General features: G+C 39.9%; 1 protein-coding gene across 1 annotated transcript; it reads right to left on the bottom strand.

Annotated features, from left to right (window-relative positions):
• Nucleotides 1-16,159: 16,159 nt before the first annotated feature.
• Nucleotides 16,160-21,848, bottom strand: LOC147481307 (uncharacterized). Its single transcript, XM_086578898.1, has 6 exons — nt 20,938-21,848; nt 20,390-20,776; nt 19,831-19,893; nt 16,536-16,725; nt 16,320-16,442; nt 16,160-16,249 (listed from the first exon to the last, which is right to left on the bottom strand). The coding sequence occupies exons 1-6, from the start codon at nt 21,846-21,848 to the stop codon at nt 16,160-16,162; spliced, it is 1,764 nt and encodes a 587-aa protein (XP_086435024.1).
• Nucleotides 21,849-23,582: the final 1,734 nt, after the last annotated feature.

Genomic DNA, 23,582 nt, shown 5'->3' with positions numbered 1-23,582 from the left:
GGGTACGAATCTCGAAGTTATGGTGGATAGTAGCCTGTCGAGTCCGGAGGTCTTCGCAGATAGTATTGAGTGAACGCATGCCACGATGAATCACGGCCATGCGTTCTGCATCTGACCAACACCTCTCCAAAGCATCAGCATCAAAACAAGTCAAGTCCTCCTCATCCTCCAGGTCATTCTCATTTCCACCATCCTCCTCGTCCTCTACAACTTATCCATATCCACCATATCTTCCATAACCATTCACTTTTCCACACTTATTCACTAGGACACCCTCTCGTTCAAAGATGAAAAAGAAGGTGCATGCTAGGTTACGTTATAGGTCTATCCGACTTCGCTTTCAGTTCACTAGGTTGCGTCATAGGAAATCTTGGTGCTTGATTGTGTTTGGATATGTTTTCTGTGATATTTATTTATGGAATGATCCACAACTATTTCGGTTGTTGATATATGATAAACTGCATGTTCATACATATGTTTAGATAAAGTCTCGAGTATCTGACTATAAACGACTCAGTTTTTGTGTTTGGTGCATTTCCTTTCATTTCCAGATATTGGTGAGTGCACGATTAAGGTAACCGGGCCCTCCCTATGGAGTGTGTGGCTGTAAGTACCGGATCCTAAGTCCACGTTTAACATAATTCACGTTTTCCACTCTTGCATGTTTTCTCGGATTTTTGAGTCATGTTTCTCTATGGAGTGAATTATGTCCTTATTGCTTATTGTTTTTCTTATAAAAGTAAAAAAATATATTAAATAATAAACATAGTAATCTAGGAAGTCTCGGGAATCTGACTTTAAAAAACCCTCTTTTAAAAATTAAAAAAAAAAAATTCTAAACTCTGTTGTAAAAAATTTGTTTGGGTGTAGGGTGTTCGTGTTTCCGTCCTAGAATGTTTTATGTCCCATTAGAGTTGCTTAGGCCGTTTAATTGTATTCTGATTCGGGTTGACATAATCTATGAATTTAGAGTTCATTCGTTCACATAACTTACGTCATGCACGCACTTCGAGGCATTTTCCACTATCTTATATGTAATCTATTGTCAGAATAGAGTGTTTTATGGATCATTGGATTGAAAATTCTCTCCTGATCATTTCCATATCTCATTCGCAAAAATTGGACCGGTAACGAAGCGGCAAATTTAGTTTGAAGTTGCACTAAAAATCGACAAAATTCGAATTGGGCTTGGCCCAACTTCTAAACCGGCAAGACACAGCGAACACTCCTTACTTTCACACCAACAGTCGCGATCTTCATCCTCCCAAACCACCATTAACAATAAAAACAAAGCTTTAAACCCTAACATAAAAATTAAAAAAAAAAAAAAAAAACACCCACGCCAAACATCCAAACCCACTCCAAATCTTCTCAAAACCGTACCACCACCACTTCCACCAATTTAAATCACCAAAAACCATCGAAAAATAAAGAAATTCATGCTGCTGCGCCACCACACCACCACCACCATCGTTTTTTTGTGAGGTTGTCCCTCATTGCTTCCCCACTACATTCCAAACACTCCAATGGCTCAACAACGCCGGATTTTGCCAGAGCAAGCATTTACTAGCAACCACTTCACGCCGTTTTAAGGTGATGAAATGATTAGTAGAGATTGGAATAGCTTATGGTACTCGACCGACGCCTTTTACCACGAAGAGTTAGTCCGATGGTTTTACAACACGAGGGAGTTGGATGGGAGTAGAATTTTTGTTACGGTGGCAAAGAGGAGGAAGGAAGTAACTGCTGGGTTGTTGGCTGAGATTCTAGGCATTCCGCCTAGAATCCATCTTGATGCCACGTTACAGGAGTCCCAATATACTGGGGTCGAGCCGTTGATGAATCGATCGTTACCGAAGGGAACTACAATCGCGAGCTTCGCATTGTGTTCGCCAGCATCCTCGAAACCAACCAGCTAGGCTGCGGATTGGTGGATTGGTGCGTCCTAGGGAAGGAGAAGGTCAGTGACATCGGTCTGAACTGCCTCCACATTCTATGGATACTCCAGGAGCAGAAGTACGAGTTCTGCATTTTGGAGTTTTTGCTTAGCATGATTAGGGGAGTGGGAAAGTCTATTGCACCTCTCCCTGTTTTGATAACCATGATCATGCTGAAGTTGAGAGTGACTCCGACGTCTGATAGGATTTACCTCACCCTACACCGAAATCCTCGTATTTATAAGGATTGTGTCCAACGAGTTTGGAGGTTGCCTGAGGATAGGGTAGAGGACGAGGAGGATGGTGGAAATGAGAATGACTCGGAGGATGAGGAGGACTTGACTTGTTTTGATGTTGATGCTTTGGAGAGGTGTTGGTCAGATGCAGAACGCATGGCTGTGATTCATCGTGGCATGCGTTCACTCAATACTATCTACGAAGACCTCCGGACTCGACAGGCTACTATCCACCATAACTTCGAGATTCGTACCCAGTGAGAGGATGAGTGGTAGGAACAGATGAGGGCTAAGCTAGAAGCTCAGCGCCAGTTCCGAGCCGATATGCTTGCACGCTTTCCACCTCACGGGGATTCTCCTTCCGAGGATACATTATCGAGGCACGAGCGTCGTCGCCGAAAGACAAATGGTGCTGGCCCATCAGGAGCTCAGGAGCCATCTCCTGAGCGTGTGTCCTCCGCTACCAGTACCGACGTGTTTAGGGATAGTATAGCTTGATGATTTTTATTTGTAGTTTTATTATTGTTAGTTATTTTAATGTAAGTTTTAATTCCGTAATTTGAATTTTATAGTGAAAGGGCATTTAATGCCAAAATTTAATATAATGCGGTTATTTTCATTGTGCGTGGTTGTTTAATATTGATCCCACCTTCCCAAATTGTTTGGGGGTGGTATTATCTATTCCAGCATGATTTTTATATGACCCTTTTTTTTAGAAGTTATTTCGGAGTCAGGGTGAGAATATGCCGATTAGGCATATCTATGAATAAATATCATGGTAGGATGAAATCTCAATAAAATAGGCAGGTTCTATCCTAAATTTAACCTAAAAGATACTAGGGTTGTTTTAGAATCAAGAATATAAGTTGTTTCCGTTTCGAGTTTGAAAATTTTAGTATTTCCAAAATTGCCGTAAAAACTTTTTGGCAACTTTCCGATCCGTTTTAGCAACTTAAAACCTATAAAAACTTCATTCATTGTACACTCACAACCCACACTACACCTAACTTCCATCACTCACCTTTCACTCCCACGTTTCCGGTTGTTCTTCACCATTTTCAAAAATTAGCACCTCGAGCGCGCTTGCGCTTGATGGGAGCCGGACTCGCGTCTCTAGTCTCTGTCAGAAATTTTGCATTGAGTGCACCTGCGCCCAAGGTGAGCGCGACTCACGCCCAAACACTGGAACTCGAAAATCATCAGAGCGCACCTGCGCCTGACCTCCGTAAACACAAAAATTTCCAGTTTTCTGCGGGTTGTTCCCGGATCATTTGCAGCTGTTCCAGAGCATCATTTTGAGATGACATCTCCTACAATAATACCAGAATAGTCTTTCGAAGATTTGTTCCAAAGCACTACTTATGGTGCTTGGTTTCGCGAGGCGATCACATACGTAGGCTGGGAACCGCTTATGGTAAGACCTGCTGAACTTTATTCTCCAACACTAGCATCTTATTTTTACGATAACTACATTTTCTTTGAGAGACCGGATAGAGTGTTCTCCATCAACATTAATGATGAACCAATGGAAATTACCAGGTTCTTGCTAGCATTTGTTCTTGGACTGGCTATGCCCGTTGAAATACAAGACCCATGGTGTTATTGGGTAGATAATATGCATGTCTACACTTATGAGTTTTTTCATGAGTCGTATGGGGCAGGCATTTTCCGTATCGAGGACCAAGGGGACTATAATGTCGCTTTTGGTAGCCTGTCCATGAACATAGGAACTGTTATGTTTTGGATCATGCTAAACATTTTAGGGAATGGCATTTTCTTACGTGAATGATGCCACTTGCGGCGTCTTCCTTGCTTTAGCCACGGGGCGTATGTGCCATGACCTTCCCAACCTTGATGTCTAGTTTAGCTTGAGCCCATAGCATGAGGCATAAGTACCTTCTTATGCCCGTTCTAATTTCCGTATTATGTTATGTTTCGTTCTTGTTTTTGTACACGCTTCCGCGGATTGGATTACGGTCGACCTTTATCGCGACCCACCAATAGTATTATTCGATCTTTCCGGTGTAATGACTTGGCAAGGGTAGAGGATACAACCTCATCAGGTTGCACCCTACACCCACGACCAAAGTGGCTTTAATAGGTTAGCAATAATAAATGACAAATGGAGGAAGCCCGGCAAATTATCATGGCATGGCAGATCGGCGAAACCTCACTTCTTTATAGAAGAAGAGGATGAGAAGGATGATGAATAAAGCGGGAGATAAGGTAAGTTTTAATTCTAGTTAGTGTCCGCTTATGTCCCAAGCAATTTGATTCTTGTTAACCCCATAATGGGTGGAACTCTTATAGAGTTCGCGTCGGTTTTATATTAGTATGTTTTAACCTTGTTTTGCGGATGTTCCAATTTCACACGCGTTTCCATGGTATTTTTCTACCATCTTTATTTAAATGCTTTGAGGACAAAGCATGCTTCTTGTTTGGGGGCATAGAAACACGTGTAATTAAGGCATCTGTTAGGATATAGATAGGTATAATATGCATTTGTTTTCTAGTTAATATTTCAAAAATTCAAAAATATAAATAAATAAGTTATGCTATACACTTAGGAATATTGGTATTGTTTTCTTTTTCTATGCTTTTAATAATCTAGAAGTCTCACGTAGCTTTTGCATTCGAATAATTTTTAGAAACTTAGGTTAATATGTAGGTAATAATCTTTGCATCTATCTATAAATATATTACATGAGTATCTATGATTGTTAGCAATAAGTTCTGAAATCTAGGCTAGAGTACTTATTCTACAAATCCTATGAGAATATAGCCTAAAGCCTTATCTGAGCGAAATATTTGAGAAATGACACAAGGGAGGAGTAAAATCCGGATAGAGAAATCACACGTCCACTTGCTTGATCACTATGCCATATCCTAAGCGAGAATTTAGTCCCTCTTTAGATCGATATAGCCAGAAATTCAAACCTATAAATTATTTTCCGCTAGTCGCCCCTCTGAGCCTTTCTTTAGCCTTTCATAAACCACAAATCCTTTACCCTGTTACAAAACAAAACAAAATAAAAAAAAAAAAAAAAAATCAACCTACCCAATTTAGATAAGTCTGAGAATAGAATGAGGAAGAAAGAAGAAGAGAAAAACATGTGTAAACAAAAGTTAGTTAATTGCTTCATAAAATAAAGAAAATAAGTTTCCATCCAAAGAAAAGAAAAATAGAAATAAAAATAAAATAAAACTCCAAAAAAAATAGAATAAAAAGAGTCAAAAGCCAAAGAAAAAAAAAAAAAAAATATATGGCTAAGGATGGAAACAAAGTGTAGAAGCAAAAGTAAATAACAAGGTCTTCTAGTTACATAATATGAAGACTCTATTATCTCGGACTTGTCCTTTTGAATATCCATTTCCTTCCTTCTTAAACCATCTCCTAATCCCCGCAACACCTAATAAAAAGACCTCTAGCTCAATTAGGAATAGGTTAGTGTGATAGTAAGTGGCGATGTGTTTGATCGACTCGAACTTCCTTGTTGTCATTGAGATTGTAAGGTAAAGTGTGCCCACTGCTAATCGAGTAGCGAAACTTGAGTGGAAAATCAGAGTGTTGTATCTTGACTATTATTGTGAGAACCTACTTAAGGACGTTATTCCGAAGTTTCAAACTAACCTGCTAGGCATTTCATAGTATTACTCATTGTATATATGTTTATTGTAGATGATTGATTATTATGCATATATTAGCTTAGGTTTCGACTTGATTACTCTATGTGCATTGCTAGTGAGAGGTATAGTTAATTTAGAGCATGAATAAGAAAACAATAGTTTTATTTCTTAGTCGTTGTAGTATAGATGAAGTTTGTGAGTACCTTCAATCGAAAAACTCTCACGAGGGCTATAACCCGGCCCACTAGGAATTCCTAGTGGTTTAAGGCCTTGTTGCATATGGTCAATGCAATCGCACTCAGCGAAACGAGAGTAGATAGAACTCCATTTTTGGTCACTTATTCTAATTACTCATCTTTGCTTGAGGACAAGCAAAATGCTGTTTGGGGGTGGTTTGACAAGAGCCCAAAAATGTAGTTTTAACCCCTTAACCATCATACTTTTAGACCAATTATGTGAGTAATAATTAAGAGTTAATACTGATTACGTGTTTTTTATGCATTTCAGGCTTCAAAGTCCATAATGAGCAGAAATGTGCCACTTTAGCGAGATAAAGGAGCAAAGGTCGGTTGCTAAGGAGTTCCGTGATTAAAGGCCAAGATTCAAGAAGACAAAGCCTTTGTAAGTCCGGTCAAAAGCTGAAAAGTCGACGCGGGCAGAAACAGGACACAAAGTCAACAGAACTTTCGAAGGCCGTATCTTTGGACTCAGACCTCGGAATTGGGCCTACCTTATGTCAAAACGACCGGCTCGGAAAGAGCTTTCCAATGGTCTAAGCCTTGACCCAATCAGAGGAGTAGAAGCGGATAAAAAATCTGTTAAAGCCAACTGCAGCTGAAGAGGCCTTTTTGGACTGAAAGAATTGGGTTTTGAGCCTGATTCTCTGGCCCAAAACATGGCTCCAAGCCCATGCACGATTTTTGGATCTGAAAGTATAAAAACAAAAGCTTAGCTCTTTGTTAATGGTAGATCATTAGACCTAGATTCAAAATTGGATTAGTTAGCCTCCATTAATTAGTTTTAGAACTTAGTTTTATAATTTCAATTAGTTAATTAATTAGTTTTTCATAACTTGTTTTAGATCTAGTTTCATGTTTAATTAATTACTTTAGAACAAAGTAGATTATTAATTTAGTATTTAAATCATTGTTTTATTATTCATTAGATTAATAAAATAGTGTTCTTGGTAATCTAGTTTCATTTTCCATTTACTTATTTAGTTCAATTCTTAGATTCAATTATTTGACTTTATTAGATTGAATAGATTTTTGCATGAGTAGTTTCCATTTGAGTTTAAATAAGCAAAGTTTCAATCTTTATATCATGTCTTGTTCGAATTTGATTGGGAATGATAGCGTGATGATTCTCGGCTAAACCTCCATTAGAGGGGGTTGAGAAGCCTTGATGAAAGCTTGATTCCGATTATCGTAGAGTCGTCGTAATTTCCTTTCCACTCTAGAAATTATTAGTTCACCATGAGAATGGGTGTAATCGTTCACATGCTAGTTATGAATTGGTAGAAATGCCATGTGTAATTAGGGATTAGGAATAACCCATTGTTATTCAAGCGCTTCAATTCGATTACTTACGATTCGTCGTTAGTGGATTAAGTTGAGCTAAGGTGGAATCAATCCCCCTCTAACTCCTTATCATAGAATCGACGTAGTATTCCCATAGTGTTTAAATAGTCGACTAGTTGCATCTTGTGGGTAGTTGCATTGTAGTCTAGTTATCATTTCGTAAATCTCTCATTAGACTTAGAGTAGAGTAATTAGACTAGAAAACACAGCATGCGGAAGGACTAGGAGTGGAACAAACTTCCTACTCCACTATATCTGTTCAATAGATCAAGAGTAGAACAATCTTTGATAAATTTAGCCACGTAATATAAGTTTTAGTTTACTTACGTTTTGAGTTTCATCGTTCATTTCGTAGGTAAACTTTATATCTTTTTATGATTTATCAATAGCTTTCAAACAAGGGTTGGATAAAAACAACGCCTTATTCAAGTCTCTCTCTAGGAAACAACCCCTTGATTTGGAAGAACTCCTAGACAGGGGTGAAACTCATGCAGGGTGAGAGGAGTATGTCCTAAATAGACATCAGGAAGCGAAGAAGACTAATCGGACAACCCCTGTGGTCCCATGAGAGGGGAACGGGAACTCTTCACCTCAAAAGCAAAAGAGAAACCGTCATCGTGGTCACCAAAGGGCTGAAGCCCCATCAAAGGGACGAATGCCCAGAGGGCAATACCAAAAGTATAGCCAGCAATGGAGATGGAAAACACAAAAGATTCCCCGGATGGAAGGAGATGAAGAAGCTCTTCCCTCGATGGATAGAAACTTCGCCCCTCTAAACAAAATGCCAAACGAGGTCCTGGACAACCAAAGCTACCTCAAATGGCCAGCTCCACTTAAGCCAGGCTCCCTGGGAACCAGAGACCAGAGGACCTACTGCAAGTTCCACAAGAGTAAAGGTCACAGTACCAGGGCCTATAGGACCCTAAAAAATGAACTACAGGATCTGAGAAAGGGAATATTTGAAGCAGTTCATAGCACACGAGCAAGCGAATGTAGTACAACCTGAGGAGATTAGCACGTCAATTTAGGATCCCCCAGGTACTGAACCACTTAATTGCCGGCTCTAGATAAACATGATTTCAGGAAAGTCAAGCAAGTGAAGTGGACAAGTCACAGAAAAGGGCGCGTAATACCAAATGCGCGTCGCCAAGCAAATGAGGATCAAGAACAGCGAATTGACTATGGATTGTGCTCAAGTCGATATGTTATCCCATAAAAATCCACTCATCCTTTTCACTGAGGCTGACTATCTCAGCATCCATAGTCCACATGAGGATGCACTAGTTCTTACAATTCCTTTTGGAGATTACGATTTGCATCGCATATTGGTTGATTCAGGAAGTTCAGCAGATGTGTTATACTATGTCGCATTCAAAAAACTGCAGATTCCTGACACTGAGATGATCGCCACTAACTCCAGCTTGTATAGATTCAGAGGAGACAAACCTCTAACAGTTGGGGAGATCCAGCTACCCATAGCTACTGGTCCGGTAACCATCATCATAAATTTTGTTGTGGTAAAAGCTAACACACCCTATCAAATGATCTTGGGCAGGACCTGGCTACACAGACTCCGCGATGTTCCCAGCACCTATCACCAATGTCTAAAATTCCCACATAATGGGAAAATTTAGACAATCAGAAGAGATCAGGTGGCTGCCAAAACATGCTACGCTTTGGCGATAAAACAGTCCCCACTCCCTTTTGAACCAATAGAGGTGGGGCAACCCACCAAATATCAATTATAGTTGGATCCCCCTCTCCCAGACCTGGTCCCCAGAGAGAGGGAGGATCCCCTTTCACTGGAGCCGTTAGAAGAAGTGGAAATTATGGGAGGGAGCTCGCCCAAAACCACTTTCATCGGCACCTTGTTAAGTTCTGAATAGCACCAGGCTCTGATACACTTCTTCAGAGAACTCAAAGAAATGTTTGCATGGTCATTGGAAGAAATGCCAGGAATTGACCCCCATGTGGCATGCCACCAGCTCAATGTCTATAGTGATGCCATAGTAGTCAAATAGAAATCAAGAAAAATAGGTGTTGACATATCCAAAGCAGTAAAAGCCGAGGTTGAAAAGCTAAAGGCAGCTAATTTTGTCAGGGAAATCAATTTCCCCACCTGGATTTCTAAAATTATCCCAGTACGTAAGAAGAATGGGTCATGGAGAATCTATATCGACTTCAGATATCTGAACCGCGCGTGTCCACAAGACAGTTACCCTCTACCACGGATTGACAAATTGGTAGATGCGACGGATGGACATGAATTGTTATCTTTCACAGATAGGTCGTTTGGCTACAACCAAATCCCATTGCATGAGGAAGACCACAAGCATGCTAGTTTCACAACCGAGGATGGCTTGTACTGTTATCAGGTCATGCCATTCGGACTGAAAAATGAGGGAGCCACGTACCAACGTTTGGTAAACAAGATGTTTGAGGGATTGATAGGAGACATTGTGGAGGTGTATGTAGACAATCTCTTGATCAAAATCCTAAGACGTGGAGATCATCTCTCCCACCTGAAATGTGCATTGGACATTCTCCGAGAGTATCGCATGAAACTTAACCCGGCGAAATGTGCTATCGATGTCTCATCAGGGAAGTTTTTAGGGTATCTGGTTACTAAGCAAGGAATTGAGGCAAACCCAGATCAGATCCGGACGCTCATAGAAATGCCTTCACCTAAAAACATGAAAGATGTACAAAAGGTTACAGGCAGGTTAGTAGCTCTAAACAAGTTCATCTTCAAGAGTTCAGATAAATGCATACCTCTATTTCAATTACTGTGAAAAAATACCTCATTTGCATGGACAGAAGAATGCCAAAACGCATTCGATCAACTCAAAACATATCGGGGAGTACCATCAATACTTTCTAAACCAGTTGAGGGAGAAATGTTGGGTCTTTATCTCTCTTCATCTGACTACGGTATCAGTTCAGTACTAATATGTGTGGACAAAAAAAAGGTTGAAAAACCTGTCTATTTCTTGAGTCGAATGCTCCTACTGGTAGAAACAAGGTACCCTAAACTCGAAAAAGTCGCTTTAGCCCTTGTTTTTACGGCAGAGAAGTTACAACCATACTTCCAGTCCCACACTATCAGAGTAATCACAGAATACCAGTTACTATAAGTTCTGGAAAGGCCGAACAGGTCAGGAAAGTTAGCTAAATGGTCTGTGCAACTTTCAGAGTATGATATAATCTACGTCCCACGAATCTCAGAGAAAGGTCAAACACTAGCAGAATTCTTGGGAGATTTCCCAATAACCTACACTGGGTACGACTCAACACTCCCTAGTTCAAATGATAGCATCCTACCTGAATCTCCAAATACCCGTCTGGGCCCATGGGAGGCGCGCTCTAGATGGTAGCTGTTTGTGGATGGATCTTCAAATGATAGAGGCATAAGAGTTAGAGTTGTGTTAGTTACTCTTGACAACATGCGACTGGAGAAATCCATCCGGTTAGGTTGGGACACCTCTAACAATGAAGCAGATTATGAGGCGACACTTGCTGGCCTCGACTTGGGCTTAACACACCTCACAGCTTTTAGTGACTTATAGCTAGTTGTGTTTCAAGTTGATTGAGGTTACGAGGCCAGAGATGAACAAATGGCTAAATGCCTGGAGCTGGTAAGGGGTCTCCATAGCAAGTTTGAGAATATTCAATTTTATCAGCTGCCTCGATCAGAAAATTGACACACAGATGCTTTGGAATATGTTGCCTCAATGTTGGGCAACAGCGAGTCTCGCTCCATCCCTACAAAGTTCCAGGACAAACCTAGCATCCAAGCACCCACTATTACAACAGTTTGTGTTATTCCAGCCACCACACCAAACTGGATGGATCCATACAAATCTTACCTCAAGGACAGGACACTCCCAGAGGATAAGAACACAGCAAGGCATCTGCTAGCAAAAGTAGCAAGATTCACCCTCATTGGAGATGATCTTTACAATAAGTCCTTCCTGGGACCTCATCTTCGATGTCTCTCCCCAAACCTCGCTAAAAACATCATGCGGGAGGTTCACTAAGGAATTTGTGGCAACCACGTTGGGGGCAGAACACTCGCTCTCAAGATCCTAAGGCAAAGGTACTTTTGGCCTTACATGCAAAAGGATGCACAAGTTTTTGCCCGCAAATGTGAAAAATGCCAGCGACATGCTCCGCTTATCCATGCTCCAGCGACAGAGCTGCACCCATTGGCCAGCCCATGACCATTCGCACAGTAGGGAACTGACATTGTGGGACCCTTGCCAACCGCTCCCGATAATGTCATATTCTTACTAGTCACAACGGACTACTTCACCAAGTGGATAAAAGCAGTTCCCCTCGTCTTCATTCGAGAACAAGACGTCAGAAAGTTCATTTGGAACAACATTGTCTATAAGTTTGGCATACCCAAAGTCATCATCTCATATAATGGGCAACTGTTCGCTGGCAGACTGGTCAAGGAACTCCGTATAGAGTTACACATCACCCATTTTTTCTCAACTCCAAGGTATCCACAAGGTAATGGCCAAGTTGAGGCCTTTAATAGGGTTATTTTGGAAAACATGAAGCTCAAATTAGATGACGCAAAGGGTTTATGGGTCGAGAAACTACCTAAGGTCCTATGAGCATACCGAACTACACCCAAACGATCGACTGGTGAGTCCCCATTTTCACTGACCTACGGAACGGAAGCTGTCATACCTCCCAAATTGATAGCTCCCACTCAGAAATCGGGTGTTATGCCCACCCTAGACAATGAGGAATTGTTATGCAGGGAAATGGATCTCCTGGATGAAAAGCGAGAAGGCACTGCATTGCGCTTGGCTGCCACCCAACAGATTCTGAAAAGATCATACAACAAGAGGGTCCGAGTTCGAGCTTTCAAATATGGCGATCTGGTTCTGCATGAGATCCAAGAGAATAACGGCAAGCTTGGGCCTAACTGGAAAGGACCATATAACGTCGACAAGGTTGGTCGAACTAGTTTTTATTATTTACATATTGTTGAAAGGGACGTTCTTGTCAAACCATGGAACGCAGAGCACCTTCGCAAGTACTATCAGTAAATTTTTATTTCATGCTCCTTTATGCATTGTTTATTCTCTCCAGTTATCAATAAAGTTCCTCACCTTGCAATCAAATTTATTCCTTGCGTCAATTCTTTATTTATTATCCACAATGGACTAAGCCTTTGGGGAATTATCTTCTTCCTATCTGTTCAAGAATATTGTATGCCAATTTGCTTTGGAACCAGTAATACTGAGTTTGGGGAAGCTAAACTGTATGCCAGTTCCTTTCTCATCCCCATGCAGCTTGAACTGTACGCCAGTTCTTTCAGACTAAGATTATCCTCGATGGGTTAAGCCTTTAGGGAATCTAACCACCCTAACTATTCAATAAACTGTATGCCAGTTTGACTTGGAACCAGAGATAGTGTTCTTGAGAGCCCGAATTGTATGCCAGTTCCTTGAGCTCTCATAACATCAAAAATGGGGGTTGCTGGGAAGATCTAGGTTGGATCCAAATCCTAGCACGCAATCATTAGCCTGGAATTATATCGGCATGACGTACTACACTGATGAAGACTCCCTCACTGTTGTTCTGACTATAACCTATTTATTTTTTAAATAAACAGGACATATCGTTATTAAACATAGTGTTGTGCTCAAGGCACCCAGTTACTTTCGCATAGACACATGGCTCCTTTGGGACGCTGTTTCTCTATTACGATCGAACTTTCAGTTACGGTTAAACTTGGATGGCCCCCATGATATCCTGATTAGATTCTGCTTATGCCTCATTTAACCTGTTTAGCCTATTAGGGTCACCTATTATTGTTCCAAATGAACTTTGGGGGTATTAAAAGGGGTAGAATATGCATAGTAGTTCATGTCATTATATGCTATATAACATATAATGTTTTAAATACATGCATAAACTAGAAGAGCTGTAGAGCTCAGTAAATAAATAGTATGTGAGCAACATAGCTCAATGTTACAGACCCATAGAAAAATTGTTTCAAAATAAATGTTTTCTAAATCATGAACTGAATAGCTAAGTATTTACTTAGCATGTTGAGCAGGGGTAGAATCAAACTTTGGTTCAACATCAGTACTTGCTGCTGCACCAGCATCAAGAACTCCTAGACCTGACTGTGTGGTTGGACTGGCTAGGACAGTTCAAGGCTGAATAGAACATTCTTCTGAAATGGGCACAGGTAAAAAAGGAAGCTAAACTGGAGGCATGTCATCATCGGTATCTTCTTCAGAGGATGAGGAGGCAACGGGCATAAGTTCATTCTGAATCGCTGAGATACTGGTATTTAGGTCAGGAAACAAGATGAAAGGGTTGGTTACCCGCCCCTAATCATCTAACTGAAAAAGAATACAGGATGTGTAAGTAACACAATGAGAGAAACGGAACATTATATAGAGAAGAAGTCTTACCTTGGCAAGATAAACGGCAGATTTGTGAAATGACAAATCTAAACTACCAGCCATGTTGGCTTCGGCTTTATCAACAGGAAGTTGCGCAGCTTCCAGAACTCCAAGCGCGATATCAACATCATTAACCGAGTGTTTGTTGGTGACTGGAAGCTTATCAGTTCGGCCCTAACGCCTCATCTCCACGATCATCTCCCTTTCAGGAGAATCTGGAGATTGTGGTGAGAAGGGAATGCATTACTCACCACCCCCTCCTATCTCCAAATCGAGGAGGGGGAGAGCAACAGTTACATCAATTGTCTCAGCAACGCCCTTCCCCTTTTGGTCATCGGGGAGTGAAGGATTAATAGTCAAAGGTACAAAGCCACCAGCCTGTTCAGAACCTATGGGAGAATCTGGAACTGGAAGGGGTACAGCTATTTTCTCAAAAGACTTACCATAATGGGGAATAGTCACAGAACCTTGAAAAGTGTTTCTTCATTTACAGATAGAGGGCGAAATTTCATTCTATTACCTGGTGGGGCAACATCAGAAGCATGAGCAGGATCAGCTTTCTTCAACTTTGAACAATTGGATGCATGTACTTCCCTCTTGAAATTGCTAACAGCCAAAAGTTCATGAGGCAGTTTAGGGCCCCTCCCGCCAGCGATCACACAATCATCACTGACATCAAGCTCCTTAACTAAACCCGATGTCGCAGCATCACTGGAGGTTGCAACATAACTCTTATCTTTGCGGCTTCCTCTCCTTCTAGTACTCAAAGAAGATTCATCCTGAACTGGAAGAGGAAGAAAACTAGCATCCTGATCCACAAGAGGAGGAAGTTTTGTGCACCCAGAATTCACAGTATTTATCCTAAAAGGGGAAAAGCCAAGGGCAAGTGCCAGCAGTTCTTCAATAGACATTTTGAAATATTCAAAAAGACGAGTGGGGTCAGGAACTATCACCCAGGGCATCCTTTGATCCTTGGGGATCTTCTTGATGAAATCCACCATAGTAGCATCAGTTGTAATTAATTGATTCCAGGGGGAAGAGTCATCTAAGGAATAATAGCAAAGGAACTTAGTCGAAAAACTCTTATGATGATTGTAAAATTCATGAGAAAATAGACTTACTAGTAGAAGCATGAGTGTGTTTTCTGGAACCCCATTGGGAAGATTCTCGCCCCCAAAAGCAGTGTTGCTTCAAGCGCCCACGTGTTAGTTGGCACGAGAGTGGGCATCTGTAGGAGGATTTCCCGTCACTAACTAAATGACACGTGGGAGGGAAATGACCTATGACTATAGATGTCCAGAATAAGACGAGAGCTATCGGATCAGTTCTATGAATAAGCAACCTCGTGTTTATCATGAGTGTTTAGTAAGCATGTGTCAGGCACGTGATTAATCGCCTTTAAGCATAACAATTCTCCAAGTCGTTAGAAACTGATATGGACAGTTCCTGAACAGAAGGAAACTAAAAAGGGTGATCTTTGATGATAAGGAAGGAATCGTAATGACATATCTTCAAGAGTTGCCATTTAGATATAATCTTTCCATATACGATGGGATATTATAATTAACAAGGAGACCTACCTCTAATAAGGTATGGTCTAGATTCATACTTCCATAAGAAGAGGATTCCTAATAGGAAGATAGAGTCCAAAGATGGAAGGGAACTCACAAGCAGTAAGGTTAACCCTAATCCTAGGACTCTCAAAGCTCTTCCTATATAAACCATAAAAATTTATTCTTAGGAACTACGCAAAATAGGGTTTGATTCTTCTAAATAAATAAGGAGATAAGTAGGCAACCGCCAAGCAGTTCAACCCTGAACTCAAAATTATCTTATCTCTTCTCTGTTAAGAAAGAGGTTCCTAATCACAAGGCACAGAGGAAGATCAGGGGATACTCAGAAATTCCCCTACAATTAGCATATGTACCATGTGATTAACAGCATGCAAAATCACCTCTGCTCCACCAGGGACATTGACCCCATGCTGAAAATCCTGCAAGTACCCCACCACATCTTTGAAACTCCTTTCATTTCAATCTTGGAAACAAGATGCCGCCAAACCATACCCACGGCTATGGGACGAATGCTATTATCCGGCTTAAGGAGTGGGGTAAGCGGAGCACTCTCTACAAATTCTGTTAACGGATGTGGACATCATCCCTATAACCAAAGATTCACCACATGAATCAAGGCATCTAACAGGCCAGACGATATAGCTATTGTAACACCACTCATGGCATCTAACAAGTGCTAAGCACGGAGACCATCACGACCACAAGAAGTGCATTCGAAACGACTTAATGCATGACAATAATGTGTGTGTCTCTACCAATAAAGGGGGCTCATCAAGAAGAAGAGTTGGCCTCACAGGTGGTTGTCGCATCGGGTGTTTCTCCTTTAATGTATGTCAATCTCCGCTGTATTGGAGGCAACCCCTGATGATGATAACACTTTTACCGCTACAGCAAAATGTCCATCAACAACTTTCTATAAGCATCGACGCACATTCTGAGTGGGGACAGATTTCTTGATTGACTGGATTGAAGGAGGATCTATTACAGATTCTAAGAAATGAAACACCACACTAGGCTCATTCCATGTCATCAAAGCATGGAGAACTTGTTTTTGCTGAAGGTTTTTTCTAGTACCAAAATGACATTCCTGACAATTCTGTGGTTTAAAAACTTGTAGAGTGCAGCGCGGCAGAAGAAGGAGACGAACCCAAAGCATAACTACACCAGGGTCAGCCGAAATATCCCAGAGAGTAGATTTCAGTGCACCAGAAAAAGCCAAACGACAAGTACGTGGTATACTTTTCACAGTACGAAAAGGTATACGAAATGCACTATCAAGTAACCTCTCATCAAGATGCGAAGCAACACCAAGCGGATTAGGGGTATCACCGTTACCCCTGTGTGTCATGAGTGTAAGATCTGTAGTGTTAGGCTTAGACAACGGTTGTGGTATGTCCCACAATGACACATGTGAGTTCTCCACTCTCCATCAAAGCAGGTGGTTCTATGGTATTATCTAGATGATGACACAATATACCAAGTGTGTGGATGCAAAGACAAATGTCATATATTCATTTGTCTAATGACTTTAAGGAGTTCTCTAGTGACAGATACAGTTCACGATCATCCTTAATTTCATCTCGTACCCTTTCGATACTCAACTGGCAATCCAAGTGTTATTTATCGAAATGTGTGAAAATGTAGGGAACAATAAACTCATTACCGTTCACCTCATTGGTGCATCCATGACGATCCCGGAAAGGACAATGAACATGTTTCTTATGGGGTGGGGCATGAAACCCCAAAGAAGTAACTGAGAGGGCGAGACCTTTCTTCCCTCTCATAGCCAAATCCCGACGACAACTCAACAAATCCCAAAACAAACAAATCCTTAAACATACAAATACCAAACTCCAAAACAAACAAATACCAAACCCCCAAACTCGTCGAACAAAACACAAAACCCAATACAAACAAATCTCAAAACCCATCAAACAAATCCGAAATCATCCAAAATTGAATCTCATCGACAGTTTAGCAAATTCTACAACCCATCAAACAACACCCAGAACTTAAAACTTTTTTTTTTTGTTTGGGCTACGGTTAATATAAAGAGGGAGAAGGGTTCGGGCAGTGGTTGGTGGGATGGATTCTCGAGGTGGATTCTCGAGGTGTTACTAGCGGTGAGGATTGGTGAAGAAGGTGGTGGAGGCCGAGTTGTAGGTTGAGGCGGTGGCAGTGGTGGTGCTGGTCAATATGAGGATTGTATTTGAAGATGGTGGTGGCAATAGGTGGTGGACGGAGATAGTGCAGCGCGAGTGGTGCTGCAAAGTCAGAGAGCCAGGTGATGAATTGTAGATCTAGTTTTGGTTTTCCGGTGGTGGTGGCGGTGGCGCAGGTGCAAAGGAGAAGAAGGGTCGGGTTTTTAAAGGTAGGGGATCCTGGTGAAGGCGGTGGGTGGGGTGCATCACAAGTGGTGTTGCAAGGGTCGGGGGAGAGAAAGGTCGGGGAGAGAAGAGGCAACACAAGTGGCGGGTTTTTTTTTTAAATTATTTTTTTATGGTACGGTACGACTTGATTTCATTTTATATTAACATGTTATAATTTAACTATTTTTAGATATAAAGGTTAAAGGATACTAGACTACTAGGTAGATATAAGAAGGCAACTTCGACAATGATTGAAATGGAAAACAACGCAAATGTAGTAAATCGTCAAGCATCAATTTTCAGGTATAAAGGATGCTAGACTGCATGGTAGATGAAAGAAGGCAATTTTAACAATGATTAAAATGGAAACAACCGCATATGTGCATGTGGTCTGAAGCGAATCTTAAATCGTGTTCTATTATGCACCTCCCAAGTTGTTTGCCGTCATAATGATGTAACTGAGTTGAGTCCATGTAGTAACTGTGGCATGATCAAGCCATAGTTTGATTTTTTTTTTATTGGTGAAATATCTTGGTGACATGTTGTTCAATTGTCTAAGGTAACCAACAGAGTGTTGTATGTAGACAGCTGACTGTCAAATCCATGTGTTGCAGAACTTAAAGACATGTATATGTATTTGTATCAATTGGGATTCTAACTATAAGATGCTAAGGTATTTACTTTAAATATAACAATCCCGACAGACTCCGTGAGTAGCCTGATGTTTTTATCAACAACTTTTCATTCTAAAATGGTAGTTATAATATATAGAGATAAGTTTTTTGCCAACTATTTTTAGAACCAAATAGTAGGATTTCCACAATGCATTTGCCTGAACTTTTAGTTTATTTGTTTTTGGTAAAAAAACACTTTGTTAGTTACTCATACTGTTTGAATGTTCGTAGTTTGGAGTATAGTTGTTCATTTCAAATGTCTATATATCTTGTGCCAATAGTTTTATTGTTATCTAAAGTTTGTTATATATATAAGAGCTACTGATAAAACAGGCTTCCCAATAAAAAAACACAAATAATAAATAAGTTTTTTCAATATTAAATAAACAATCCCCGCCATGGGCATGGCAAAATGGCTAGTTAATTTAGCATAGTTGAATTAGATTTGCCTAGTAGAAAGTAACATATCTATTTTTTTGTGAAATTTGGTGTTGGTCCAACAGTAAAGAACAATACCGTAACAATAATAATTCTAAATTTAATTTGTAAAATTCTGATATTTTACAGAGACAATAATCTGTACGGTATCAGTGATTTACTGGAATTTGTTCTTACTTTCCGTAATTGTTTTACCTAATTGTTGTAGGATCATTGTAGACTCCAGCATCATTTTAAGTTCCCAAAGCCTCCCTATAACTTAATCTATAAAGGTGGGGATATTGGGAGACCCACACAGTTTCTCTGCTCCTTTTGTAAAGTGAAATTGCACTGGTAAAGAAAAATAAAAACCACCTTCCCTTTCATTTACTGTTGAATTCTATGTTAGTGGTGATGCTAGGAGAGTTGTGGCATTGATATATTAGAGAAACCAATAAGAAGAACAGAGAAGACTAGAGATCGATTAGGGTTAGAGAGTTCTTGTATTTGAGATAGTGTTCTCTACCCAGAGTTACATACTTATACTAAAACTACAACATGATAATAGAAACTACTAGATATGGATGTCCACACATATAGAAACATGGGACTTTCCATATTAGACATATTCTAACATTTACCAAAACCAGAAATGAAAAAATCGATCAGAACTCCACACCTCTTTTGAACTACCATTACACCAACACATATCATCACTAACGGAACTGTTTAAATCTACCTGGACCTTAGTATTATCTGCATTTTAACTACACCTACATGACTACATCAGATTGTTTTCATAAATATTTAATCATTAAGCTTGGAAAGAAGGCAATCCATAAATTAATGTGGTGTCTTCTGCTTACTTCTTGTAAGTTTCAAGGGTTTGGTGTTATACATCGAATCTTCTAATCTGTAACATTTTTAGATCGTAAAAGCAATATATCGCCCACAAATATGTTATTCGCTTTAAGTTATTCACCTTAAAGCAGCCTCATCCTGCGGTAGCAGATATGTGTTGTTTGTAACAAGACTTTGGTACAAACTAAAACAAATCAAAACATAAAGCATCAAGCTTCAAGATCTGAACTCTCCTCATTGTGAAACATGTATCTAACATAAGAAAATAGAAATAAAGACATAAGTTTCTAATAGTTTCTACGTATTAAATTATATGCTTGAACTCTCGGATACAATCTGCACGCCCCAACAATTCATTCTACAAAAAGGGCTAACTACAGCTTACTTCTACCACTGCCAAACTAATTTTATTTGTTTTTTTTTTTTTTTTTGATAACCCATCCCCCTATTATATTTAAAGGCTGAAAATAGAGTTTACAGAGTTTAGATTACAAGGAGGGTGTCTACCAAGAATCTGTTTTGAAGCCCAGGAAGCCAGACCATGAGCCAAACCATTCCCAGTACAACTAACCCAAGAAAAAACATGCTTATCTAGCCCTGTAACTAAGGCAAAGATATGCTGAAAAACAAAAAAGGAGTTCCACCCTAAAAGAGAACTATTACAAGCTTTTAGAGCTGACATCAGGGATTGACAATCTCCCTCCAAAATAACAAAAGATAGGTTCAATCTTAGAGCCAACAAGATTGCAACTTCAGCTCCAATCAACTCAGCCTGTTCTGGATCATTTGCAGAGAATCTTCTTACAGCAGCTCCCAAAATAACTCCCTCTGTATTGCGAGCAACAGCCCCTACAGCCGCACTAAAATGAGATCTGTCAAAAACATCATCAATATTAACTTTAACCCATGGAGAGGAGGGTGGAGACCAAGAACTAATATTAAAAGATAAAGGCAAGTCAGAAAGGGTTTTAGAAAGAAAAGCAGAGCTAGTTCTTTCTCTCTTCATCTCAGAAAGGTTCAAAATGGATTTTAGATCTATAGGCCTGCATTCCATCCTAGCCTTATTCCTTGCCAGCCAGAGATCATATAAAATAAAAAGACAAAGATATCCTCTTCTGCAAATATCATCATCATTAGAGGAGCACCAACAGATGAACTGATTTATCCACTCTTTAACATCCCAATTAGGGTGAGCATTTATATCCAACGCATAACATTGGAAACATACCACATCATTTTAGTCCATTTACAAGAGAAAAACACATGAGAAGTTGTTTCAATACATTTCTGGCAGAAGGAGTAGGTAATATCTCCTGTGAACTTGAACTTATGTAGGACTTCCCCTGTAAGAAGTCCACCAAAATAAAGTTTCCATATAAACAGCTGAGTAGCAGCATCTAAATGAAGTTTCCACAGTTTTTTCACAGATAAGGGATTGAAAGAGGAAGAAAAAGATATATTGTCTTGCTTGGTGAGAAAGATATAGGCTGACTTAACAGTGAAATCACCATTCTTAGTAGAAGGCCAGATAATATGGTCAGGGGATCCTGATGGTCTGATCTGGATTCTGTTGATGGATTGGATGATTTGAAAGGGAAACAATTCTCCCAATCGATTTTGATTCCAGGAAAGGATAACAGGGGAAAAAAGAGAGTTCACTTTGAGATCAATAAGAGATGGCCCAGGATCCAGCAAATCCTTGAGGATAATAGGTTTACCCATGAAGGTGAGCCAAGGATCATTAAAAATAGATATGGAAAATCCCGCTCCAATATTCCATAAGAAACCACCTTTGATCTCTTTCAAAGTTCTAATAATACCTCTAAAGAAGTAAGAGGTATCCCTAGGAAGACTTTTCATATCAATCATACTCTGCCATTTTTGATAAGTTTTCTTGAATAACAGAGCCCATTTGGACAGCTCATCCTTAATCATCCTCCTGCAATGTTTGCTAATCAAGGCCTGATTCATATCTTTTGCTTTCCTGAACCCTAGACCTCTATTACATTTGCTCCTACAAAGTTTATCCCAGCTGATAGTATGATATGAATGAGAAGCTTCAAAGCCATTCCACCATAAGTTCCTATTAAGCTGATCCAACTTATATGTGATCTTGCAAGGGAGAAGGTAAGTACTCATAGCATATATAAGCATTGCTTGGGCTACAGATTTAATAAGAGTAGTTCTGCCTGCAAGAGATAAGACTTTGGCCTTCCAACCATAAATTTTCCTTTGCACCTTCTAAATCAGATATTCAAAATCTTCACTTTTCTTTTTCCCCAGCAAGATAGGCACTCCCAAGTAAACTTCCTTCTCATCAAAGAGTCTCATCTTCCATTTCTTCAAAATACTTTTCTGAGTTTGTATAGACACATTCCCACTAAAAAAGGCTCTTGACTTATCAAAGTTCACTGGTTGCCCAGAGGCCTCACAATAGGTCTTAATAAGTTCCATCATACAATCAGATTGCTTTAAGTCAGCTTTGCAAAAAACAATAGAACCATTAGCATAAAAAAGGTGGCTAATACCAGGGGCCCTTCTCCTAATCTTAATCCCAGAGATAAAATTAGAATTTTCAGCTTGTGCAATAAGCCTAGAGAGAGCTTCAGCAACAATAATGAAAAGGTATGGAGATAGATGATCTCCCTGTCTGACACCTCTCTCAAGATACACCTTGTCAAGGGGGGAACCATTCAGCAGAACATTGTAAGAAACAGTACTAAGACATTGTTGGGTCATTTTCCCCATTTGGCAGAAAAACCAAGTTTACCCAGAATTTGATCCACAAAACACCACTCAACTCTATCAAAAGCTTTTGCCATATCTAACTTTATAGCTATCCAGCCTTGCTTCTGTTTTTTCATCATTTTCATGTTATATAAGACTTCACTTGCCAACCCAATATTGTCACTAATAGATCTGTCTTTAACAAAGGCCCCTTGGAGATGGGAGATGAACTTGTGAAGGAGTGGTTTCAGCCTGGTAGACATGATTTTCGAGATAATCTTGTAAGAAAAATTACAGAGGCTAATGGGTCTGAATTTGGTAATATGCTCAGGGTTTGAAACCTTGGGAATAAGAGTGATGAAGGTTTCATTTAAACAAAGAGCTAATTTAGAAAAAGTAAAGAAAACTTTGACTGCTGCAGAGATCTCAAGATGAATAGTATCCCAATACTTATGATAAAAGATACCTTGGAAGCCATCAGGCCCAGGAGCTTTAAGGGCCCCCATACTTCTGATAGTAGCCCAGATTTCAACATTAGAAGGTACTCTAGTTAACAAGATATTCTCATTTGGAGTAATACATAAATCAAATAAGGCTAGGATCTCAGGGTTATCATTAGGTGCATCTGAAATAAAAATATTCTTGAAATACTTTTTCTGTATCCCATCCCCCATTATCATTTATGAGCTTTTCAATACTATTTTTCCACCTTCTATAAATGGTAGACAGATGAAAAAATCTGGTATTTCTGCCTGCATCCTTAACCCATTTTGTGGTTGATTTCTGCTTCCAGCAGCTTGCTTCCTTATCAAGTAACCCCTCCAATTCATCTTGAATTGATAAGAACTTGGAATAGTTTTCAGCTACATCCAAATCTTTAGAAAGAATATTATCTATCTCCCTTTTGACAGACTTAATCTTGATAGGAACATCCCCAAAAACCTCAGCATTCCATATTCTCAGCTTTTTACTAGTATTTTTCAATCTATTATGAACAGACGGAGTAGGGGTTCCAGAACAATCTCCCCCAGTAGTATCATCCCAGGCCATAGCTATCACATCTTTACAAAAGGACTCCTTAGTCCACATTTCATAAAATCTAAAAGGTTTTTCGGATAGAATAATTGGGATTTATGGACAGGGAAA

This window comes from Coptis chinensis, chromosome 8 (genome assembly GCF_015680905.1).
Source record: "Coptis chinensis isolate HL-2020 chromosome 8, ASM1568090v1, whole genome shotgun sequence".
NCBI classification, from domain to species: domain Eukaryota; kingdom Viridiplantae; phylum Streptophyta; class Magnoliopsida; order Ranunculales; family Ranunculaceae; genus Coptis; species Coptis chinensis.
The sequence above is the reverse complement of the archived record's forward strand: the minus strand, read 5'-3'. Positions and strand labels throughout refer to the sequence as shown.